At 35.6% G+C, this 21180-nt stretch overlaps 2 protein-coding genes across 3 annotated transcripts; both read left to right on the top strand.

Moving 5' to 3' along the window:
• The first annotated feature begins 5468 nt into the window (after positions 1-5468).
• LOC133877789 (hexokinase-3-like) lies at positions 5469-13222 on the top strand. The gene is made up of 9 exons (XM_062316203.1): positions 5469-6078; positions 7516-7663; positions 7772-7954; positions 8274-8348; positions 10096-10251; positions 10356-10454; positions 10536-10663; positions 12416-12497; positions 12614-13222. Exons 1-9 carry the CDS (start codon positions 5804-5806, stop codon positions 12995-12997), a joined length of 1530 nt encoding a protein of 509 aa, XP_062172187.1. The 5' UTR covers positions 5469-5803; the 3' UTR covers positions 12998-13222.
• Positions 13223-14714: 1492 nt separating this feature from the next.
• Positions 14715-20213, top strand: LOC133877818 (uncharacterized). 2 transcript variants are annotated; one of them, XM_062316243.1, is made up of 7 exons: positions 14715-14909; positions 15007-15123; positions 15908-16402; positions 17420-17559; positions 17658-17778; positions 19245-19385; positions 19884-20213. In XM_062316243.1, the coding sequence occupies exons 1-7, from the start codon at positions 14832-14834 to the stop codon at positions 19965-19967; spliced, it is 1176 nt and encodes a 391-aa protein (XP_062172227.1). In that variant the 5' UTR covers positions 14715-14831; the 3' UTR covers positions 19968-20213. The 2 variants fall into 2 exon arrangements, with proteins under 2 accessions (XP_062172227.1, XP_062172226.1); XM_062316242.1 differs by having other exon boundaries at positions 14716-14909; positions 15004-15123.
• The last annotated feature ends 967 nt before the right edge of the window (positions 20214-21180 follow it).

The raw sequence follows: 21180 nt of genomic DNA, 5'->3' as shown, positions 1-21180 counted from the left end.
ATATAACAGTGTCTATCAGTCTTTGGAGGCTCGGTAGTTGGCTCTTTGGTTCCGTCCATGATATTACACCTATTTTAATTAGATGCCAACCGTGTTTATCAGAATAAATAAATAAAATTCAAGCAAATGGGAAGGAAAAAGGATTAATTAATTCTTCGTTTGTTTCGGCGTAAAATTATTTTCTGAAAAATGATTTCGGTATTTTTCGGTGTTTGGTAGGTACGAAAATAGTGGTCAACCGAAAAATGATTTCCGTTTAACAAAAAATGCTTAATAAATTTCGAAAAATGATTTGCGCTTTTTAAAAGCGTAAATCATTTTCCGTAGATGGTAGATGCAGTCGACTATCTTTTAAACAACGTAATCGACCTTTACGTTCAAGCAATTCACTATCGCCGGATTCCGACAAGCCAGATTTTGACACTGGTCGGTGTCGAAATCTGACAAATTTTGCCAAAATCCAGCGACGTCCGACAACTGTCGCCGAAGTCTGGCGGCACAGTGCCAGATTCCAGCCAGGTTGGCCGGAGCCGCATGGATCTCCAGCCATCTGGTCGGATCTGACCAGAACGGCAGGATCCCGGCCAGATGGTCGGGATCCTGCCGTTTTGGCTGAATCTCCAGCCAATTCGGCTGAGATCCTCCCAGAACAGCAAGATCCCGCCTAGCTGGTCGGAATCTGGCCTGGATCTGACCATTTTGTGCCGGATTCCGGCAAAGATTGCAGGAATCTGGCACAAATGGCCTGATTTCGGCCACGTTTGCCGGAATTTGTATGAAAAATATTTTTATATTAATTTTTTTATTTTGTGAATAAAATTTAATTTTTTTAAATTAATATGATTAAATTAAAATATAAAAAATATTTGTAATTTTCTGTACGCGCCAAACATAGAAAAATGATTTCGACAAAAAATATTTAAAAATATTTTACGACGAAAATCATTTTACACCGAAACAAATGTAGCATAAGTTTCATGAAAAATTTGATGTGGGTGGTCACGTGGGCGATGACTGCCTAGTCAATGAGTTTGATGGAAAACAAGGGAAGTACATAATAGAACGGTGGATTTTAATTAACTTTTTTTTGTCAATCTCGTTCTTTAAAAGCGATGAACCGGTCACCTACTCATATTGAAAAACAGTGTTATATTAAGCACGTGTTAGAAAAAGTAAATAAATAAATAGAATGCCAACGCATGCCAATTGCCAAATTGTAGGGTAGCCGGTCAACCAGTTGGAGTTGCAGCTTCACTTGTCGCGTAGACAGATCATAAATGTACGGTTCGGATCATTTACTACACGCACTGACTTAAATGCTGCACGGCCCGGATCAATTAAAATCTATGAAAGCTGTACAGAAAAAGATGCCACCCATCGGACGTCTCGTGATGTACGATATTCTCGAGCCGTATCGGTTTTCCTCTCATCTTACAATAACCTGCGTGTTCTAATAAATGCCTTTTTTTTTTCTTTTTTTTTTCTTTTTTTATTTCCTCTCTTTAATTTTTCTGATGATTAGACATTCGACTTTCATGCGTTAGTTTAAAACTACTGCATGAATACTGTACTGTTTTCTACACAACGGTACTATTTTTCACTTAAAGAAATTTGTAAAACTTTTAATAAATTTAAAAATTATAAAAATAATAATAATTAAAAACAAAAAAAAAATTAAGGGGTGGCCGACCACCCCATTATTGGCCAGCCACCCTCTTGGCTAATTTGGGGTGGACGAACCACTCCAGTCGGCTATCCACCCCCAAAAGGCCAAAAAAAAAAAAAAAAGAGTTTGGGTTTTAAGGGGGGCGGACCACCCCCAAAACTCAAACCTTTTTTTTTTTTTTTTTTTGTTTCTATGACTTAATTATGCACTACTCGTATGACGTATAGAATTACTCAAACTTAATAAATTGAATTATAGAAAAAAAATTCAGCTTAATTTAGAGAAAAATTTTGCCGATTATCTGGTCAAAACTCGGGGTATTATAAATTAAAAATTTGAAATCCCGATGACTAAGAAATTGTACAATAATAAATTTTGAATCACAATTGTTAGGGATAGAGCCCCCTTTAGACCCCCCCAAAAAAAAGAAAAAGAAAAAAAGAAAAAAAAAAAAGATAATTGCAAACAAATATGAAAATGACGATAAAAAATCGATTTTATGAACAGTAAAACTTAATATAATAATTATATTTTTTTGTTGTCGGGCAAAGTAAAAGTTGAAATTTAGTAGCATACAAAGAATCCAAAAGACTGAAAATGGTTTGGTCGTTTTGCATGTGATCCAGACAGTAACATTTATTAAATGACAAGGAAAAAGAAACAAAATATATATATATACGGTGAGGAGTGAGGAGGGTAAAGGGTTTTTTTTTATATTATTGGTGAGCACAGCTGGAACATAGCGGGAGACAGCTGGCAGTACGGCGGTAGATACGCAGGTACCGTCGCCGTTTCATCTTTAGCTGTCTCCAAATCTAGAAAGTAGAAACCTTCCCTTCCCTCGGACCCCTCCCCCCCCCCCCCCACTCTCCAACCTCTTGAGAGTTTGAGAGGGATGGAGGGAGGCCCTTCACTTTTCAGTGCCTTTTCTGCCCCTATGCTTTTTTCGAAATTTGGCAAAAATATGGGGGGCGGGGGTGGGGGACCTCCTCATCCCTTTGGGAATCACAGTGTCCCCAATTTGGTGTTTCGTATAGGTGGAGGGGGCATTTGCATTTTTACTATTATACCCTCCTCCTTCAATTATGCAAAACATGTCCACATTAATTAGGCATGTTTATAATTTCAAGAGTCCAATATGTCATAGCCAATCAAATTATGACATATATCATATTTAAATTAAAATTATACTAACAAAATTTGTTAAATTAGTGAATGAAATATGCTGTAGGTAGTAAATTTTTTTTTTAGCATATCTCAATGTTCTTCTTTGTAAATCAAGTAAACCACGACGACTTATTTTACATTTTTTCTAAGTTATTTTAAAGAGAAATGCTAGCTATTTAGTAAACTGGTACATGACTGTCATGTAATTTGAATGACGTGACAGTAAAAATCAACAATTTATTTTTCTTTCTACAAAGTTCTTGCCGACCCAAATGCTAATTTTCCCTGTTCCATCGTCATAGTTGTATGACAGTTGTATAGGAGTCACTGTTACAAAGTCATTGCTGACCCAAACACATGTTTTTAAATTTTTTTAATTAGCACGTGATAATCACGTGTTTTTTTAGAGACGCGTAACATTTTTATAATCTGGGTTGAATAAAATTTCTCTAATCCAATTTAGAGTAAATTTTTATCCTAAATAATATATTCATGGTATCTTAATAATAATGACGAATATTCTTGGCCTTTGAGATATTTTTGGGTAACCATTATGTGCTTCATTGACAACACATAATACAAAAAGCATGGGTCTTTTGAAATCCTTATGTCTCATCTTATCCCTAGCTTTTTCAACCCATCCTACTATTTGACGTAAAAAAAGGAGAATATTTACTCACGATGGAGTAGTAGAACTGAAAAAGAAGTAAAGAGATTGTTGCTTTATTTCCTTTTGCTAAAAATAAATATCTCAAAAGAATGAGTCAAAGAAATATGTGAAGACAAAAAGGGAGAACATTGGGTAGTCCAATTAAAATTGAGTAATACAGGTTGTTAATTACTTTATTCTCTATTAATTGTCCGTTTAGTCTAACGGTTTCAAAACGTGCGATTTACTGTTCAATTTCGAGTTTAAACACGAGGCTTTGTAATGACAACAAAGCGTAGGAATTCACTTTTTATTTTCATGATCTATAGTGTTCAACTCGTAGTACTTTTTTGTCCCTATGAATTCTTATCGAGAGACACCAAATCGTAACGAAAATAATTTTGTAACCCTAGCAATAGTGTTAGGTTTTTAATATGGAAATTTCAATGTCAAAACAAATTGGAATATAAGAGATTTGAGTTAACGATTAAGTTGGTGTAAAAGTTGGTCAAAGACATAAGATTTTAGGTTTATGTGTGTTGTCCAGCATAAATTTAGTAGGAGTACAAAATAACCATACCATTTGAATAAGACATAAGATGAGTGCAATATTGGTGGCGTTTGAAATATAATTCAAATGGATACAACTTTGTATTACACGAAAATTTTTCAGCTTTGAAGTTTACAAGGTCAGTAAATGTATGAAAATTTAGATGAAACAGCTTGGTTGGAGTCCAACTGCAACCCGTTTGAATGGAAGCCTTCAATGCAGTCTCATAACCGTATGGCTGCAAGAGCGGTTGACGAGCGTTTGAATGGGGTGCAATTGTTCATAAATCTTACATAACAATCCAATCAGTATGGTGGTTGGGCACTGTCCGAATGGGAGAAATATCACAACAAGGCAAAATCGTCTAGTTGGAGCGCCGCCGCCGACAAAATTGTGAAACCATAGCCGAGTTAATTCAAAAAGTCTAGTTTTCTCTCGTTTTATATAAGCCTCACATTACATACCACAACTTCCGAACACCAAGAGAAGCTATGTTTCATTGATTTGATAAAAAGTTTACCATTGTTATTGAGCCTGAACTGATTCAAAACTTCTCATTGTTTTATCATTACTATTAAACCATGGAAAAGTTTAGAGCCACCAAAGTTATGGTTGAAACGGACAAACTTCGTTCATAAAGGTGATTCAAGAAGACTAGAGGGTTTGGAGTCACTACGATGGGAGGGAGGTGAACGTGTTTTTTACTGGGGTTGTAAGATTGCCTTTAAGGTTCACTAGCCCTATAGTACTCGGGTTAATACATTAACACGTGTTAAGCAGTCTTACGTAAATTGCCACATAACAGTTTACAACCGACGGATTGGCGTGATAAAGTACAACCTAATTAAACTCTTACACGAGTGTATAAGAAATGCATAGTAAAAACAGAAAGATTGAAGCCCTTTAATAACCCCCAATTGCCATCCTCATTAATGCTAATAAACCCACCATTTCCGTGCGGGAAAAGAATTACTGTGTTGGAGGAGAAATTGATAGGAGAGGAGTCGCATCACATTTGTGGCTGTAGCAATAAAAGTAGTAGAATTAAAAGGGCATGAGCACCGTCTTTAGACCTTATCTAATTGCAATTGTCTTAATCTATCTCCAGACAAAACAACCAACTGGAGCTTTCGAATAGGGCTACCAACTGTTGCCCATAGAAATTTATTTTTTTTTTTAAAAAAAAAAAGAAAAAGAAAAAGAAAAAAAGGACAAGGGTAATTTCTGAGAAAACCAAGGGCAAATTGATGCACCGACCCCACAACAGAACAAAGGCTGAAAGAGGAAACACAAGTCAAAGTTGCAATTAACCTCAAAAATCTTTCATAAACGGTAAAAAAATCCCCAAAGATACTCGCACAAATCCGGCGATTGAGAAATTCGACGGGGCAAATCCGTACTTTTGCTCGCTCCTATAAGTACCCCTCACTTCGCTTTCCAACATTACAACCTCATTAGTGCAGGAGCCCCTTCTCTCTCTGTCGAGCTTTTGTTCGAGCAGCACATCGACACCGCTTGACCGGCGAGTATTGCCCTCGGACCCGCCGGCGAACCGGCACGGGGAGCTGCTGGTGAACAGTTGCGATTTTCCGAAGGAGAGAAACCCGATAAAGCCGTCGTTTTGAGTGTTTGAAGGCTGTAAGGGCGTGCGGTGGGGGTGTTTGTGCGTGCGAGTGCATGTCGAAGCGGCGTGGTTTCGGGGGGAGTCGTAGGAGGGAGGCCAAGCGGCGTCGTATCCGGATGGCGTGAGTGATCGGAGGGGATTGGGGAGATGGGGAGGGTGGCGGTGGTGGGAGTGACGGTGACGGTGGCGGCGACGGCGTGCGCGGTGGCGGCGGTGGTGGTGGGGAGAAGAGTGAAGAGCCGGAGGAAGTGGCGGAGAGTGGTGGGCGTGCTCGCGGAGCTAGAGGAAGGGTGCGAGACCACGGTGGGGAGGCTGAGGCAGGTGGTGGACGCCATGGCCGTCGAGATGCACGCTGGGCTCGCCTCCGAAGGAGGCTCCAAGCTCAAAATGTTGCTCACATTCGTCGACAGGCTCCCCAATGGGTAATCGCATGATCGTGTTTGGTCTTGTTTTGGGCTTCTCTTTTATGGGTTTTTGGTTTTCTTTGTTGCGTCTTGGTTCTTTTCGTTGTTCGTGGTGTTTAGGTTGAATTCTTGTGGGTTCGTTTGTTTTGGGTTTGGGTGGTCTTTTTCTACTCTCTACTTGACTGTTTAGCCTGTCTTTTTCTTAAAGAATAAACTTTATATATTGTGCTTTCATGGCTTTTGTATAGTGGCTGTTTTTGATCTCTTTGCTATTTTTGATGACAATTTTGTGTTTCTTTTCGGGCTCTTTCTGTATGTATTCCCTTCTACGTTCATTTTGGCAAATTCCGCCTCTATTTGATTCCGGTAACAGTTTCGTCACTCTTTTTCTTTGTTACAGTTCTGATGGTTCTCAAATGAGTATTTCCATTTCTGTAACATTATCTGTGCTCTTCTTCCCTTTTCCCCCTCATAGATAAAGTTCATTGGTGATTTGGTGTTCTGTTGTCATTTAATAGTGTTGATTGAACTTTTGTGTTAATTTTGTTGGAAGTCGACACTCTTATTGTTGTTTCTTTAATTTTCTCTGCTGCCCTTTCATTCAAAATTCTCAATTAAATGTGCCATTTTGGTTTTGTTTTTGTTTACCCAAGTAGTATGTAGTCTTTTGTTTGCTGCCTTTTTCTTTAGTTTCGGATTTGTTAATGTATTTGGCAGGTTATTCTTCTAGGCGATACTGATACATGGCTTTTAGGATTGGGATGCTTTCAAGTTATTCACTTATCAATTATTTGTATGAATATATATTCCAGATAATGTTGTCTTGTTTTGACAATTGACATTGTCATTAATCAATCTGCTTTATTTGGGAATATTTTGTTTGAAAAATTTACAAATGTGGTATACAGAATTTTGGAGGTTCTTCTTTTCATTCCGTTCTACAGATATATATGTACAAGTGCGATAAGATGTGACTAGAAATACTGTATAAGATTCCTAAAGTTGGAATCTTTTTGTTCTCTATTCTATCCTAGTCCTTTTTCCTATGCAGATGGGTTTATACTTATTGCGACATCACAAAATTATTCTGCAAAATATGTTTCATTCAGTTAACTTCTGCAAATTGGGGCTTGAACTGGCTCTGAGGTGTCAGGTGTTTATTGGCATCTAAAAATACGTTTCATTCAGTTAACTTCTGGAAATTGGGGCTTGAATTGGCTCTGAGGTGTCAGGTGTTTATTGGCATCATTTTGCTTCATTTAAGATGTAATTTTGGTTGAGGATTATGTTTTAATTACTAACACATGCTATTGTTGATTTCATTTCTGCATTGATTATGTTTGTCATGATGGATGCAATTAACGTATTGTTTCCATTTCTGTATGAACGGTCTGTGACTATCAAAAGCTTGCTTTTATAGTACCATGGTAAAATTGATATTGGTTTTTTCATCAGGTGTGAGAAAGGAACTTATTATGCACTAGATCTTGGGGGTACTAATTTTCGAGTCTTGCGGGTTCATCTAGGAGGTCAAAGGTCTTCTATCATGGAAAAAGTGGAACGGCAACCCATTCCCCAACATTTGTTGTCCAGCACAAGCGAGGTCACTGACTGACTTTATATCTCAAATATTATACCAACATTAAGCATTTCTTCAAAATATTATGACATGCTGATTATATGGAAACTAATGTGTTTATATTGCTTGCAGAATCTCTTTGATTTTATCGCGTCGTTGTTAAAGGATTTTGTTGAAAGAGAAGGAGGTGGTCCTGAAAATTCACTGAACAAAAGAAGGGAACTTGGATTTACATTCTCTTTTCCGGTGAAGCAAACATCCGTTTCATCAGGCATTTTGATTAAATGGACAAAAGGATTTTGCATTGAAGACATGGTTAGTTGGATTATATTCTTGTAACTTGTACATTGAAAGCTCCAAAATCATAGGGAATTTGTGAAAGGCAACTGCCTAGTTGCTTGTGAAATTTTTTTCGCTGATTCTAAAATTGGATGGTATCAGTTCTAGTAGGAGCCAAATCAAGCTAAACTTTGATTGAGAATAATCTAGACTCTGCTTTGCCAAATCAAAGTTATTGTCTTAACAGTTTTTTTGAGTATCAAATCGTAACACAATTTTACACCAGAATCCTCATAATAATCTCTTTTAGTAACAAATATGGGGAATTGCCCCTTTTTTTTTGTTTGTTTGTCAGGTTGGAAGAGAGGTTTCTGAATGTTTAGAGCAAGCAATGACCAGAAAAGGCCTAAATATGCGGGTAGCAGCCCTGGTGAGCACTCCATGAGCATCCTTCTTAATGGTGTTTATTTATGCCTTGAGGATCAAGTAGTGTTTTACTTTTTTATGGGTCATTCAAAAAAATTGAAACGGTTGGATGCAATAATTTAGAATTTCTATTATGTTCTAGGCGTGTAGCACATTGGAATTATGCTTTAATTTTCTTGATTTGGGAGCTGGCTCACCTTACAAATATGTAAACCATGGTTCTCTCCCCCTCTCCCTCTCCTACCCACTCCTCCCCCCGCAGCACAATGTGTGCATATTATATGATTTATTATCTGTACATGATATCTTATATTTGCATGTTGGTGCTTTCATGCTTACATGTGGTATACTGAGTTTATATGTTTTGAATTGTTTGGTTAAAGCTGCAAGTCCTTGAATGCTGTGTTAAAATAATAAAATGCATGAAGATAACTAGATAAAAAAAAATCATTTAAAATCATCTAGGCCTCAAGTCTCCTCTAGTTTAGTCAACTACATCAATACTTGTTTTTCCTTTAATCCCTGTCAAAGGCCATAATCTTTGAGCCAAGAAATAGTACTTTTTTGAATTATATTTAAATTTATAGTGCTTGGGCTCCATCTCTGCATGGCATGGTTATGTGCCTAGCTTTATGTTGGATATGGATTCACTATTCCACTGTGTTAAAAAAATATCAGAATTATTTTAGGGCGAACTTGTAAAAGGTAATAGCATTACTTCACTGGCAATTAACCGTCATTTCGATACCTATTAATTGAACATATCTTTGTGCAATAACTTTTCACAAAAAAAGGAAATTGAATGTTAATGGAGGTCCTGATTACGTTGCATTTTTCTCCTCTTTAATATAGTTATGGTTGTTATGACTTCTGAGACGCATGTTGAAATTTAATTGCTACATTTTCCACAAACTGAAGTAACTGATACTCTATTAGTCATTAATCAATGTAATAGTAATGGTTCTAGTAACCATTTTCAATGTTTAAGTTGAAATTAATATCTTAGTCATGTGAAAAATCTTTTAGAGAAGTGCTGATAGCGTGCACTCGCAGGTGCGTGTTGTTTTATACTATATGATATGTGTTTCCTATGAATGCAAGTGATGATTAAGAAATTGCTAGTTAAAGTTAGTAGTAGTAGCTAAATCAATTTATTGTATTATCATTTGTAGATTGAACTTTGAGTAGTTTCTTGTTCAGGCTTGTATGAATTCTGATGTTTTCTTGTGGCTCATAAAGATCTCTGCTTGATCATTTCATTTATATGAAATTTTTGTCAGACTGGATATTTCACTATGAACAGAACATTTTTCGCCTTTGATTGTGACAAGTGCTCTTGCATGAAATGTTTAACATTGTTGCAGTAACTTGTTAGCATTAATTATTAGTGTTATTGTCATTATTATTATTATTATCATTATCATTACTTTGACATAAATAATGTGTATATTTATAACGTGATGGAGCAAGATGAGCTGAGCTTCAGCTCATTTGAGGAGTATCTAGTTGAAAATTAGTATTTTTTATTTCTTTTACTCGGAATTTATTTGTTTGAGCTAGTTCCCCTTTCAAGACACCCTCGAGCTTAGTGGGCTTGAGCCCATCTCAGTATTTGTGTGTAATACGATCGGTCTAGGCTTGAGCCCATGCTCTATGACATGTAATTGGCTTTCGTTTATTTACAACTACAATTACTTGTGAGCTATATTACTTAATTCTTGCAAGCATAATATTATTTATTTATTAAGCAGGTTAATGACACTGTGGGAACATTAGCTCTTGGACATTATCATGATCCAGACACTGTCGCTGCAGTTATAATTGGTACAGGTACGAATGCTTGTTACTTGGAGCGGACAGATGCTATCATCAAGTGTCAAGGGCTTCTTACAACTTCTGGAGGCATGGTATCCTTTCTTTTGTCTCTAGACACAGACATCATCAGATTCTTTATCTGATGAATTGATTTACTTTGTTATTTGCTTGTTAACGTTGGGTCATCTTTCTTCAGGTCGTCAACATGGAATGGGGAAATTTCTGGTCATCTCATTTACCTAGAACTTCTTATGACATTGACTTAGATGCAGATAGCCCTAATCCAAATGATCAGGTAAGTAAGGTTCAGTTGCTTACCCTTTTCATTGCTTTACTGTTGCGGGATTAACTCAAACTTTAAGATTTTTTGATACAGGGTTTTGAAAAAATGATATCAGGAATGTATCTTGGTGACATTGTGAGGAGAGTAATTCTTAGGATGTCACAAGAGTCGGATATATTTGGAACTGTTCCTTCCAGGTTATCAATGCCCTTTATTTTGAGGTTCTCTCCCTTCCTCTCTCTCTCTCTCTCTCTCTCTCTCTCTCTCTCTCTCTCTCTCTCTCACACACACACACACACACACACACACACATAGACAATGGTACCTGAATTTTTGTTGCCCACACGTGATTCTTGCTATGTTTTTCTTTGTTTTAATTCTGTTGCCTCTTGACTGCTAATGCTATATAAATATGAAAGTTTAGCTTCCTCAAATGTTAAATACAGAATAGATGAAGTATATAGTCCGCTGCTAAAAAACTATAGAAAAATATTGGATAATAAAAATAAAATGACAACCCACCAGAACTATCCCATGGTTATTGAGCCTTGAGTGTGTTTTGTTTTCTGTGTGTGTGTGTGTATATATACATTCTTTCTTAATGCTATTCTGAATGTCTTGATGTTATCTATACTCCAAGACTGCTGATTTTTTGTCTCTTTGCCAGTGTCAAAAAAATTAATTTTTATGGTCATTAACATGTGTGGGCATGCATTTTCCATTACCTTTATTCACGGATTCATTTGTCATTCTGATAGAAATATAACAGCTGATAAATAATTATTTATGATCAGAAGATAGATGGAAATTTATTATTGCATGTGCCTTCAGAGATTATGAGAATGAGCAGGGATTTTTGAATGAATCTTTCTAGGCACTTTTGGATATTAAGGAAAAACTGTTTGAATTGTATAAGGGATAAAGATTGAAATTGAAAATCTTAAAATCCTGTGAACTAGAATCAAATCCTTAATTCCAAGGAGCTGAAGACAAGTTCAAAATTAACAACAATAACATATTGCATAAGCATACAATTACACTTACTGTGCATGACCTTAGATGCATTGATATTCAACATATTATTATTTTGCACATAATGTGTCTTTGTATGTTTTTACATCCTCCCCCTTTTGATAAGCCTCTACAAATAAAGTTTAAAGAAAAAAAAAGAGCCGAGGGTGAGCGATCCTTGTTGATCTTTCTTGGCCTTTAGACATGTTATTACCTAATGTCACTTGTGTTTTGTTGTGGATGCCAGCATTTCTTTGTTATAAGTAATTTGATTTCAATAAAAGTACAGAAAGGTGCAACCCTAGTACATATGCAATATACAAGATAAACCCCTAATATAAAGAAAAAGAGGAACAAAAATCCAAAAACTCCAAAACTCAGAAAAATTAGAAATGGGCAAGCTATTGAATGTTGCTATCTATGCGTAGATGGATTGGAACATCTTTTTCAGCTAACAACGCAGTCTCAGGATGGTCGTGATATAATTTTATACTTGCCATTTGCTCTCCCTTTAAGCTAGTTGTTTTTAGCATGTGAGACATTAAGTGCTGGGTATAGACACCAAACAAATTCCCCGCCACCCCTTCTTAATGTTTCACTACACTCTCTGAAGTTAGTTTGAAGTTAAAATTCTCAGTTGAAGTTGGACGGGATGGCTTTTGGTTTCTACATTCGTAAAAACAAATGGGACCTTTCTTGTATTTAGCCTGTTATCTTCTGAGGATAGTTTCCTGTTACTTTGTTTAGCCATTTAAGATTGCTGGATGGTTTCCTCTGGTAGGTCCCAATTGATAGATATGACCTCATAGCATGCAGGAAGCTGCTTAACTGAAACAAGCCACCTATCTCATTATAATATTTGAATCTTTATGTGAAAAATGTGTGTTATTGTCTTGCTTGTAATACAGTTTAATGCCCTCTGGATGCTACAGATTTTCATTGTATCCCCTTTTTAATTTCAGTTCGCAATTGATTGCCGCCATGCATGAAGATGATTCCCCTGAGTTGACAGAAGTGGCAAGAATCTTTAGAGACATTCTGGAGGTAGACTCCACTATTCATTCAGTGTTCCTATTCTCCCTAGACGAATGATTTTAAGCCAAAATAAATTACTTGATTCTTTGGTGAATTATCTTACTTGGTGGGTTTTGTCATTTCAGATTCCTGATGTCCCATTGAAGGTTAGAAAGCTTGTTGTAAAGGTATGTGATGTGGTGACCCGTCGGGCTGCTAGATTGGCAGCTGCTGGCATTGTGGGTATCTTGAAAAAGATCGGCCGGGATGGAAGTGGCGGCATAACAGGGGGAAGGAGTAGAAGTGATGTTAAAATGAGAAGAACAGTCGTTGCTATTGAAGGGGGTTTGTATACATGCTATACAATGTTTAGGGAATACCTGCATGAAGCCTTGATTGAAATACTGGGGGAAGACATTGCTCGATACGTCATTCTTAAGGAAACAGAGGATGGATCAGGCATTGGAGCAGCCCTCCTTGCTGCCTCACATTCATCCAACAACAGTGTGGATAGCGTACAGTTGCTATAAAGATATATATATATATATATATATTCATATATATACATATAGCCCCTGTAAAATGTAGAGTTCATTTTCCATATCTTTTTGTATAAAAGGAAGGTTTGTCCATATATTTTTTTTTCTTCTTCTGAAATTTTCATCAATTTTATGTTCTCTGATGTTGGCAATGTGAAAATAGTGTTATTTATAAAAAATTTCCTCAAAAAGTATTTAATTATGACTTCTTTTTGACATATTTAGTGATGGGCATTTGGATTGAAAGGGGAAGGTGATGTTACCCCAATTTGACAAAATTCCACAGTTCCTTTTTTTTTTTTTTTTTTGGTTTTTTTGCAAAAAAGCAAAGACATTAAAAAATAATTTAAAGCACAGAATATTAAAAATTACTTTAATCTTTATGTTACATTACAACTAAAAAGTAAAAAAATCACCCTCTAAAAAATTGTCGAACGAACACTTTAGTTTTTCTTCTGATTTTTTGGTTCCTTTAAATAAAAAAAAAATTAGAAAAATTTGGTCGGGGAAAATGTTATTCCATTTTCAGGAGAATGGTGATTTGAATGGTTATTCATTATTTTAAGAGAATAGTTATTTATTTCAAGTAATTATGTGCAACAAAATAGGGAAATGACTATACTACTATTCATTTCACTTTTGGGTCTATTTTTACATGCAACCTTAATGTCAGCTTGATTTAGCGGTTTTAAATGTGTGGTTTGAAAAAAATAAAGATTTCAAATCCAAAATTAGAGATAATTGTATTGTTGATCCCTGTGATATGTCATAATTATTTTTCACTCCCTATGGTTTAAAAAGTTCATGGGAGGTTCTCGTGATATGCAATAATTACAAATCGATCCCTAGCGTTAAATTCTGTTAAAATTTTTAACAGATTCTGTCAAATGTCACGTCAGCGACACGTGTCGCAAATAAGATGGCGACACATGTCCATTTTAATAAAAAAAATATAAATTTATTAAAAAATAAATAAAAATACTTAATTTTTTTTTTAAAAAAATTAAAATTCAAAAAAAAAAAACACAAAGAAAAAACTGAAAGGGTGGCAGGTCCACCCCTTAAGGGGTGGCGCGCGGCCACCCCTTTGCCTTCAGCATTTTTTTTTTTTTTTTTTTAAAAAAAATATGTATTTTTTTTTTTTTATTTTGTAATAAATTTTTATTTTTTTATTAAGATAGACACGTGTCGCCATCTTATTAGCGACCTGTGTCGCTGACGTGGCATTTGACGAAATCTGTTAAAAATTTTAATAGAATTTGACGCCAGGGATCGATTTGTAATTATTGCATATCACGAGGACTTCTCATGAACTTTTTAAACCATAGGGAGTGAAAAATAATTATGGCATACCACAAGGATCAACGGTGCAATTATCCCCCAGAATTAAAGAAAACATAACTTTAAAAAAATGTATTTAAACATTTGATAAAATCTACAAAATTTGTGCACTTCTAAAATTTGAAAAATAGGTTTTAACCCTTAAAAACGCGAATTTGACTTACAAAATTGTGGGACGAAACACTCCTAAAATTTATCTTAAAAAATCGCATACTTTTTCTTTCTTTTTATTTATTTATTTATTTATTTATTTATTATTATTATTTTTTACATGGCAAAATTTTAGTTATTTTATTTTAATTTTACCCAAAATTTTAAAACTATCTATAATCCTATATTTATATTATTGTAAAATTAAGAACTAAACCCTCTCTTCATATACAACTACAAAACGCTATATGGATTCGTTCATGGAACCCTCGAACTGAAAGGCTTTGAACAAGCAGTAGACGTTGGAGCTATTTTACTGTGTCTGTCTCGAAACATGCGCGCGGAGAACAGATCGAGCGGCGACAACGCCGCCAAGAGCAAGAAGAGAAGGCAGCGCTATCTCCCCCACAACGTCTTTCTCTCTCTTTCTCTTGCTCTATGAATTATGTAGTATTTAGTCCATGTCAACTTCGGGTTCATGACAGTTTTTTTCTTTCTTGTTCCAGAAGCCAGTAAAGAAGAAGGGTTCGTACCCATTACGCCCTGGAGTACAAGGGTTCTTCATCACGTGCGATGGAGGCCGGGAAAGCCAGGCTTCCCATGAAGCCATTAACGTTATTGATTCTGTATGTCTCTCTCTCTGTTTCTGTGTGTGTGAGTTGTTAATTTCTTATTGTCTTGTATGATATGTTTTATTTTGGTTTATTTAAATTAGTTATTTGATCTTATCTCACTTAATTGCTTTGTGGGTATATGTTTATTGTTGTTGAATTCTATTTCTATATGCTTCTTTTCTGGGTTCGATTTTTTTTATTTGGTTATCATTGATGAACTTACATTATAGTCACCTGAGTATTGACAAGATTATGGGATTGAATTAGAATGATGTTTGGTAAAGTTGCTTTTTGATATATGAAAATCATTTGGGAAAGGTGAAGTTAAAATAAGAGTGAAAGGAAAATAAATTGGAAAATTTTCCCTAATTAGGTTGAAGATTTGGGAAAATTTGGTGGTTGTACTTTTTTCTATTGAGAGAGAATTAAATTACGACCCTGTAGAGTTTATTAAGTATATGGCATTGTCCCTTTTTTAAAAAAATAGCTAGGATTTTTGCTTTGTTTCAGCAGCAAATTAGAGAAAGGAGCATTGTTTATGTCTTCTTTGGGTTGTTTTTCTTCTCCACTCTAATGAACTACACCTTCAATATTCAATTCAAACAAAGTGTTGATGCACGGTCCAGTGGGAACATAGATAGAATCCTTATAAACTTCGTAGTATTGTTGTGCATGCACGGAAGTTTGTAAATATGATCTGTCTTCTATGAAGTCTGACAAAACATATAGAGAACCTTTATTTTCCTCTTATCTATGAGGTGGAGTTAAGTTACTCTCCTGTTTTTTTTTCTCTCAGTTTTTTGAAGAGCTAGTCCAAGGGAAAGGTTCAGATGTCAAGCTTGCTGAGTTACCAAATAAACCTCTAAATAAGAAGATTAAGTTCTCAGATTCTGAATCTTCTAGTAGCGATGATGATGGTGATGATGAAGACGAGGAGGAGGAGGAGGAGGGGAAGGAGGAGAAGGAGGGGAAGGAGGAGGAGGAAGACAAGAATAAATCAGGTACTTGTCAGGATGATATTGGCAGTCATAAGGTTGCAACAAATCAGGAGCCACATCCTCATACAAAAGATGATGTGCACGATGGAAATCAGACAGAAGAAAAAACTAATGATATTGAAGGGAATGGTAAGAATCATGAGAATCAACCAAGAGAAACTGAGGAGCCACCAGCAAAGAAACAATGTCTAGGAACAGATGCATCGAAATGTGTGATCCATGAAAAAGTGGAGGTGAAGTCTATTGATAAACTAATTGAGGCTGAACTTGAAGAATTGGGAGATAAGAGCAAGGTGAGTTAGCAAGTGCTGCCAAACTTTGTTACTCAATTTATTTTGATTTGATTTAATTTATAATTTTTGAATGTATCTGATTCAATGGCCAAGCCTGAATATGTCTAGAGCTTTTCTTTAGCTCATATCTTTCAATTTCTATTTCTGAATGATTTTTGTTCTGCTTAATCATTTTCCTGGCGCTTCTTCTAGTTATTGATCTTTAGCTTATTTTTCTATTAAGTTTTGTTCATGTGCTGTTATCTCTTCTCTGCTTCTGCATTATGGTGGTTCATGCTAGAGGTATTTATGATTCAAAGCTTATACTCTGGTAATAAATATATGTACATAGGCTATGCTAATAATTTTCAGTTGCTCATGCATTTTGTCATTTCTTCTGTGAGTGAGTGCAGATTTGGTGAAGTATGCTACTATCAGTTTCAATGTCTTGCATGTAGTGTCCAGTCTGTCTGGATTAATTTCAATTTTGTTCCAAATTGTATTCTTAAAGTTTTTTTTAGAGTTGTTTCACATTTCAGTCTTATTTCTAAATGGATCATTTTGATGAGCTGAATTTTGAATCTTATTTACATTGTCCTGAAAAATTGAAGATATTTTTGATAGTTTCATGTATTTACATTGTTTCTAATAATTTATGCAAGAAATTGTTATTATTGTTTCCCTGCCTTTCATATCTATTTCGGTGGACCCAAAATGAGATTCTGTCACTCAGGTAATTAGATCACAATCAACCAATTTTTTTGTCATATGTAATCAAAATATCGTTAAAAGCGCAATACGCATGAAGTATACAAGAGTGATGCCTATTTAGAAAGAGAAAAAAGAACATAAATGTGGTAGTTCATGTCTCCTTGGTGGAGGATGTATCACTTTTTGCAGGGTCCCATATCATGAATACTCCACTTTATGTTCAAATTTTTAACTGCTCTTGCTGTCGGTGGCATATTAGTTTTCTTCATTTTGTTCCAACCCAAAGGGCTTGTGTTTTCTCTTGCATTGACGATTATTTTTATACAGAGGCGCTTTTTCAAGCTTGATTCGGGTTGTAATGGCGTTGTCTTTATTCAAATGCGGAAGAGAGATGGAGACCCTGGACCCAAAAATATCGTGCAGCACATGATGACATCTGCTGCATCAACAAGGAAACACATGTCAAGGTTCATTCATTGCTTTTAAGTTAAATTATACAAAGCACATGGACAGAAGAAATGTCATATTGGTTCTGGCAAGATAACATGTTTGTTGTCTTATATAGGTTCATCTTAAGAATGTTACCTATTGAAGTGGCATGCTATACTTCAGAGGAGGAAATTTCAAGAGCAATCAAACCTCTTGTGGCACAATATTTTCCAGTGGATCCTCAAAACCCACAAAAGGTAGTACTATTAATCAATGTTGCCATTCCTTATCGTACCTTTGCTGATAAGCAGAGTCTTAAGTATTTCTAATGCTGCCTAATTGATAATTTTCCAATAAAATACCCTGTTGGTTGCAAGTGAGTTAACCAAGATTTTCAACTATATTTTTTTCATGAACAGTGTTTTACTTCCTAAATGTAGCAAAAATGAATCTTTCTACAATCAGGAATAGTAGAATAAACTCCTCAGAGGTCCAATGTTTTTTCACTTGTTTTCTAGTGCTTGTCATTAATGATGCACGCCTGACTTTGAACTTAGAATATACTATGGGAAAAAAGGTAAAAAAGATCAATAACAGATCTTAGATCAATAAAATAAGCTGAGTCTGAAGTTTAACTGGGCACAGTTTGAGTTTAGAACTGATACACACAACTAGAAGGCGAGCTATCCCAATTCACAGTTCTAAATTCAGGTCATCATGGGTTGGGTTTCTATATAAAATGTAGTTGAGCACCATGCCATGTATATTCAACATATCATGACTAAAGGTCCATGTATTAGATGCAGGGCACCTGATTGAATTGGGGTTAATTGTGGACTAGCAAATGCTCTCCCAAGGATCCAACCATGGGAAATGAAATGGGCAAGAAGTTTGGGCAAAGATATTGCCAAATTTAGATGTGATGGCAAGGAATCTGAATAACTAAATATATGACCAAAAGTTTAGCAGTTAGTGCTGGCATGGAACTATAAATTCACAAATCAAAACCATGATTTATCTGTAGTTCTTAAATATTTCAATTAATTTTATGGTAGCATATTGAATGTATCACTGACACGTTGTAAGTTCTCCTTCCAGTTTGATATGTACATCCTCACTTTTTCATGTTTGCAAGACTGTTATGGTCTTGAGATTTGTTTGTTTGTTTGTTGTATTCTAGTAGGCACACATTCATGAAAGAAGAATTACAAACTTAGCATTAATCTGGATCTTGACCTTTCATTTGAATGAATCCTTGTGGTGGATCATATCTACAAATATTATTATATTCATGTCTTTGTATGTTTGTGCGGACACGAAAATCTATGATGACATGATTTGTTTTTTTTTTTTTGTTTTTTTTGTTTTTGGACTTCCTTCTCCTTTCACCACAAACCCCATGATATTATTAAAGCGAGGGATGAACAAAAATCTAGAGCTTTGATTCAAAATTATCTTGATTCATCCCCCCATGAGGAATTGCGAAAACATTTGACCCTTCAACCATTCCAATATAAAGGATTAGTGGACTCAAGCAATTGTCATCCGGATGAGAGATGGTATCTAAATGAACTAAGAAATAGAAACACCAGGTTTTGTTGTGCCATTTAGGCCCCTACATGAATTAGTGCAAATTACATCCCTTGGCTACAGCATGCACCACAAGCTGAAATCCTACTGTATGTATTGAGATGGAGTGTAACTTTTCTAATCTTCTATGCAGTTTGCAGTATTGTTTGGAGCCCGTGCAAATAGTGGTATTGACAGAATGAAGATCATAAATGCAATTGCAAAATCTGTTCCCGGACCGCATAAAGTTGATCTTAACAATCCTGATAAAACCATTATAGTTGAAATTGTGAAGGTAAGAATATTCTTTTTCTCTTGCTAAAGAAGAACTTGAATATTTCTCCCTGTTGCTCATCTTTTTTACACCATGTTTTGCAAATTTTGTCCCCTTGTCGGGTTGAGTTTGAATCTTGTTTTTTCGATCCAGTTCCATGCTAAATAATAAAAAAAAAAATTCCCTACCTACCAGCAAGAGTTTCAGAGAACTTTGGAATTTTGACTTATGTAATTATTCATTTACTTTTGCTAATAGCTATAGCTGTTGCATTGCATCAGATTCAACCTTCACGCAGGGATTGAGATACTACTGTTTTTAGATTGTCTCATCTCTTATTTATTTTTTCCTGCACCCTGAATTTTTGCAATGGTCCAGCGGTTATGCTTGTAGAAACTATTATACTATTGTTTATAACTTGTGAAAGGAACTTGTTGCTAGATGTCTTGTATTAAGTAAACCTTTCTTGAATATGATAAGTCTAATTTTTTTTTTTTTTTTCTGGTTTCATATTGTCAGACTGTGTGCTTGATTGGGGTTGTCGAGAAGTACAAGGAATTGGCTAAGTACAACCTGAGGCAGCTTACATCACCCAAGCCGTAGCCATGTCAACCTTTTGATTTGTAATGTGAATTGTTGGCATTTGATATGCTGTGTTAACATAGTGTTTTGGTATTGAATATTTAACAGTTGGGATGACAGCGAGTTAAATCCACATTAAGGATCTTGCGTTAAGAAATGAGAGATGTCATAATGAAAATCCTAAGTAGTCTAGATAGCGATTAATGTTAAATACCACATTTTTATCTTATAAATATTCTGCAATACTGATGTGGCAAGTCTTAATCAGTTATTGATTTTTTTTTGTTTTTGTTTTTGTTTTTTTTTTTAAACAATGATTTATCCAATAGGTGGTTAGGACTATTAGGTGAACATTGCGAGATAATTGTAAAGAAAAATGTGATTTTTGGCATTACTTGTTCTCGCAAGATAACAATTAAAGCTTGGCCAAATTGTATGAGTGGGGGGCTTTCAAAATGCATAACGGGTTTTAAAGTCCACGAAAATAGACGGGAAAATTATATTATTGGTCTCTGTGGTTGGCTTAAATTACAAATCGCTCTTTTTTCTTTTTTTTTTTGAACAAAGAGAGCATCTGTTATGCTATCATATATTACTGAATAAAGTCCCAGGGCAAGGACACAAACAAGAGGTTCAAGACCCCCAATACCTTAAGCTAAATGATTCTGACTTGAGACAGCAACCTAAACAATACAAAAACGTTACAGGGACAACAATGAGCCACTCTTTACATTTAAGCATACATGACAAATAGAAGATGACAGATCTAGCACTTATACCAACAAATAGTCCAGTAACTTTTAAGCATCATAAATGCAAACTGTGAAAAGAACACTAAAAAATGAAATAAAACACCCTAAAACAGAAACACAAATCGGGACCGGCGTCGGGTGGCGCTGTTGACGGCGACGGCGCGTGTACCACACGCGCCGCCACCGGAGACCTCCTCAGCATCAGAAATCCACCAGAAGACCTCGGATACACCGAAAAACCCCCAACCTTGCCTTGGAAGACAAACCGTGACCCACACGTGCCAGACCAGGGATCCCTGTGATTGACTTAATTTACAAATTGTTCACTGGAGTAAGATTTTATTAAAAAATTTGATAGATTTTGTTAGACGCTACGTCATCGCCAATAAGATGGGAGACACATGTCGATCATAATAATTAAAAGGACAAAAACTTCCTATAAACCGATTTGTAGGAAATTTCATACAACCCACATATAAGAG

The sequence above is a fragment of the Alnus glutinosa genome, chromosome 9, assembly GCF_958979055.1.
Source record: "Alnus glutinosa chromosome 9, dhAlnGlut1.1, whole genome shotgun sequence".
Taxonomy (NCBI): domain Eukaryota; kingdom Viridiplantae; phylum Streptophyta; class Magnoliopsida; order Fagales; family Betulaceae; genus Alnus; species Alnus glutinosa.
This window is presented reverse-complemented; position numbering and strand designations above follow the sequence as displayed.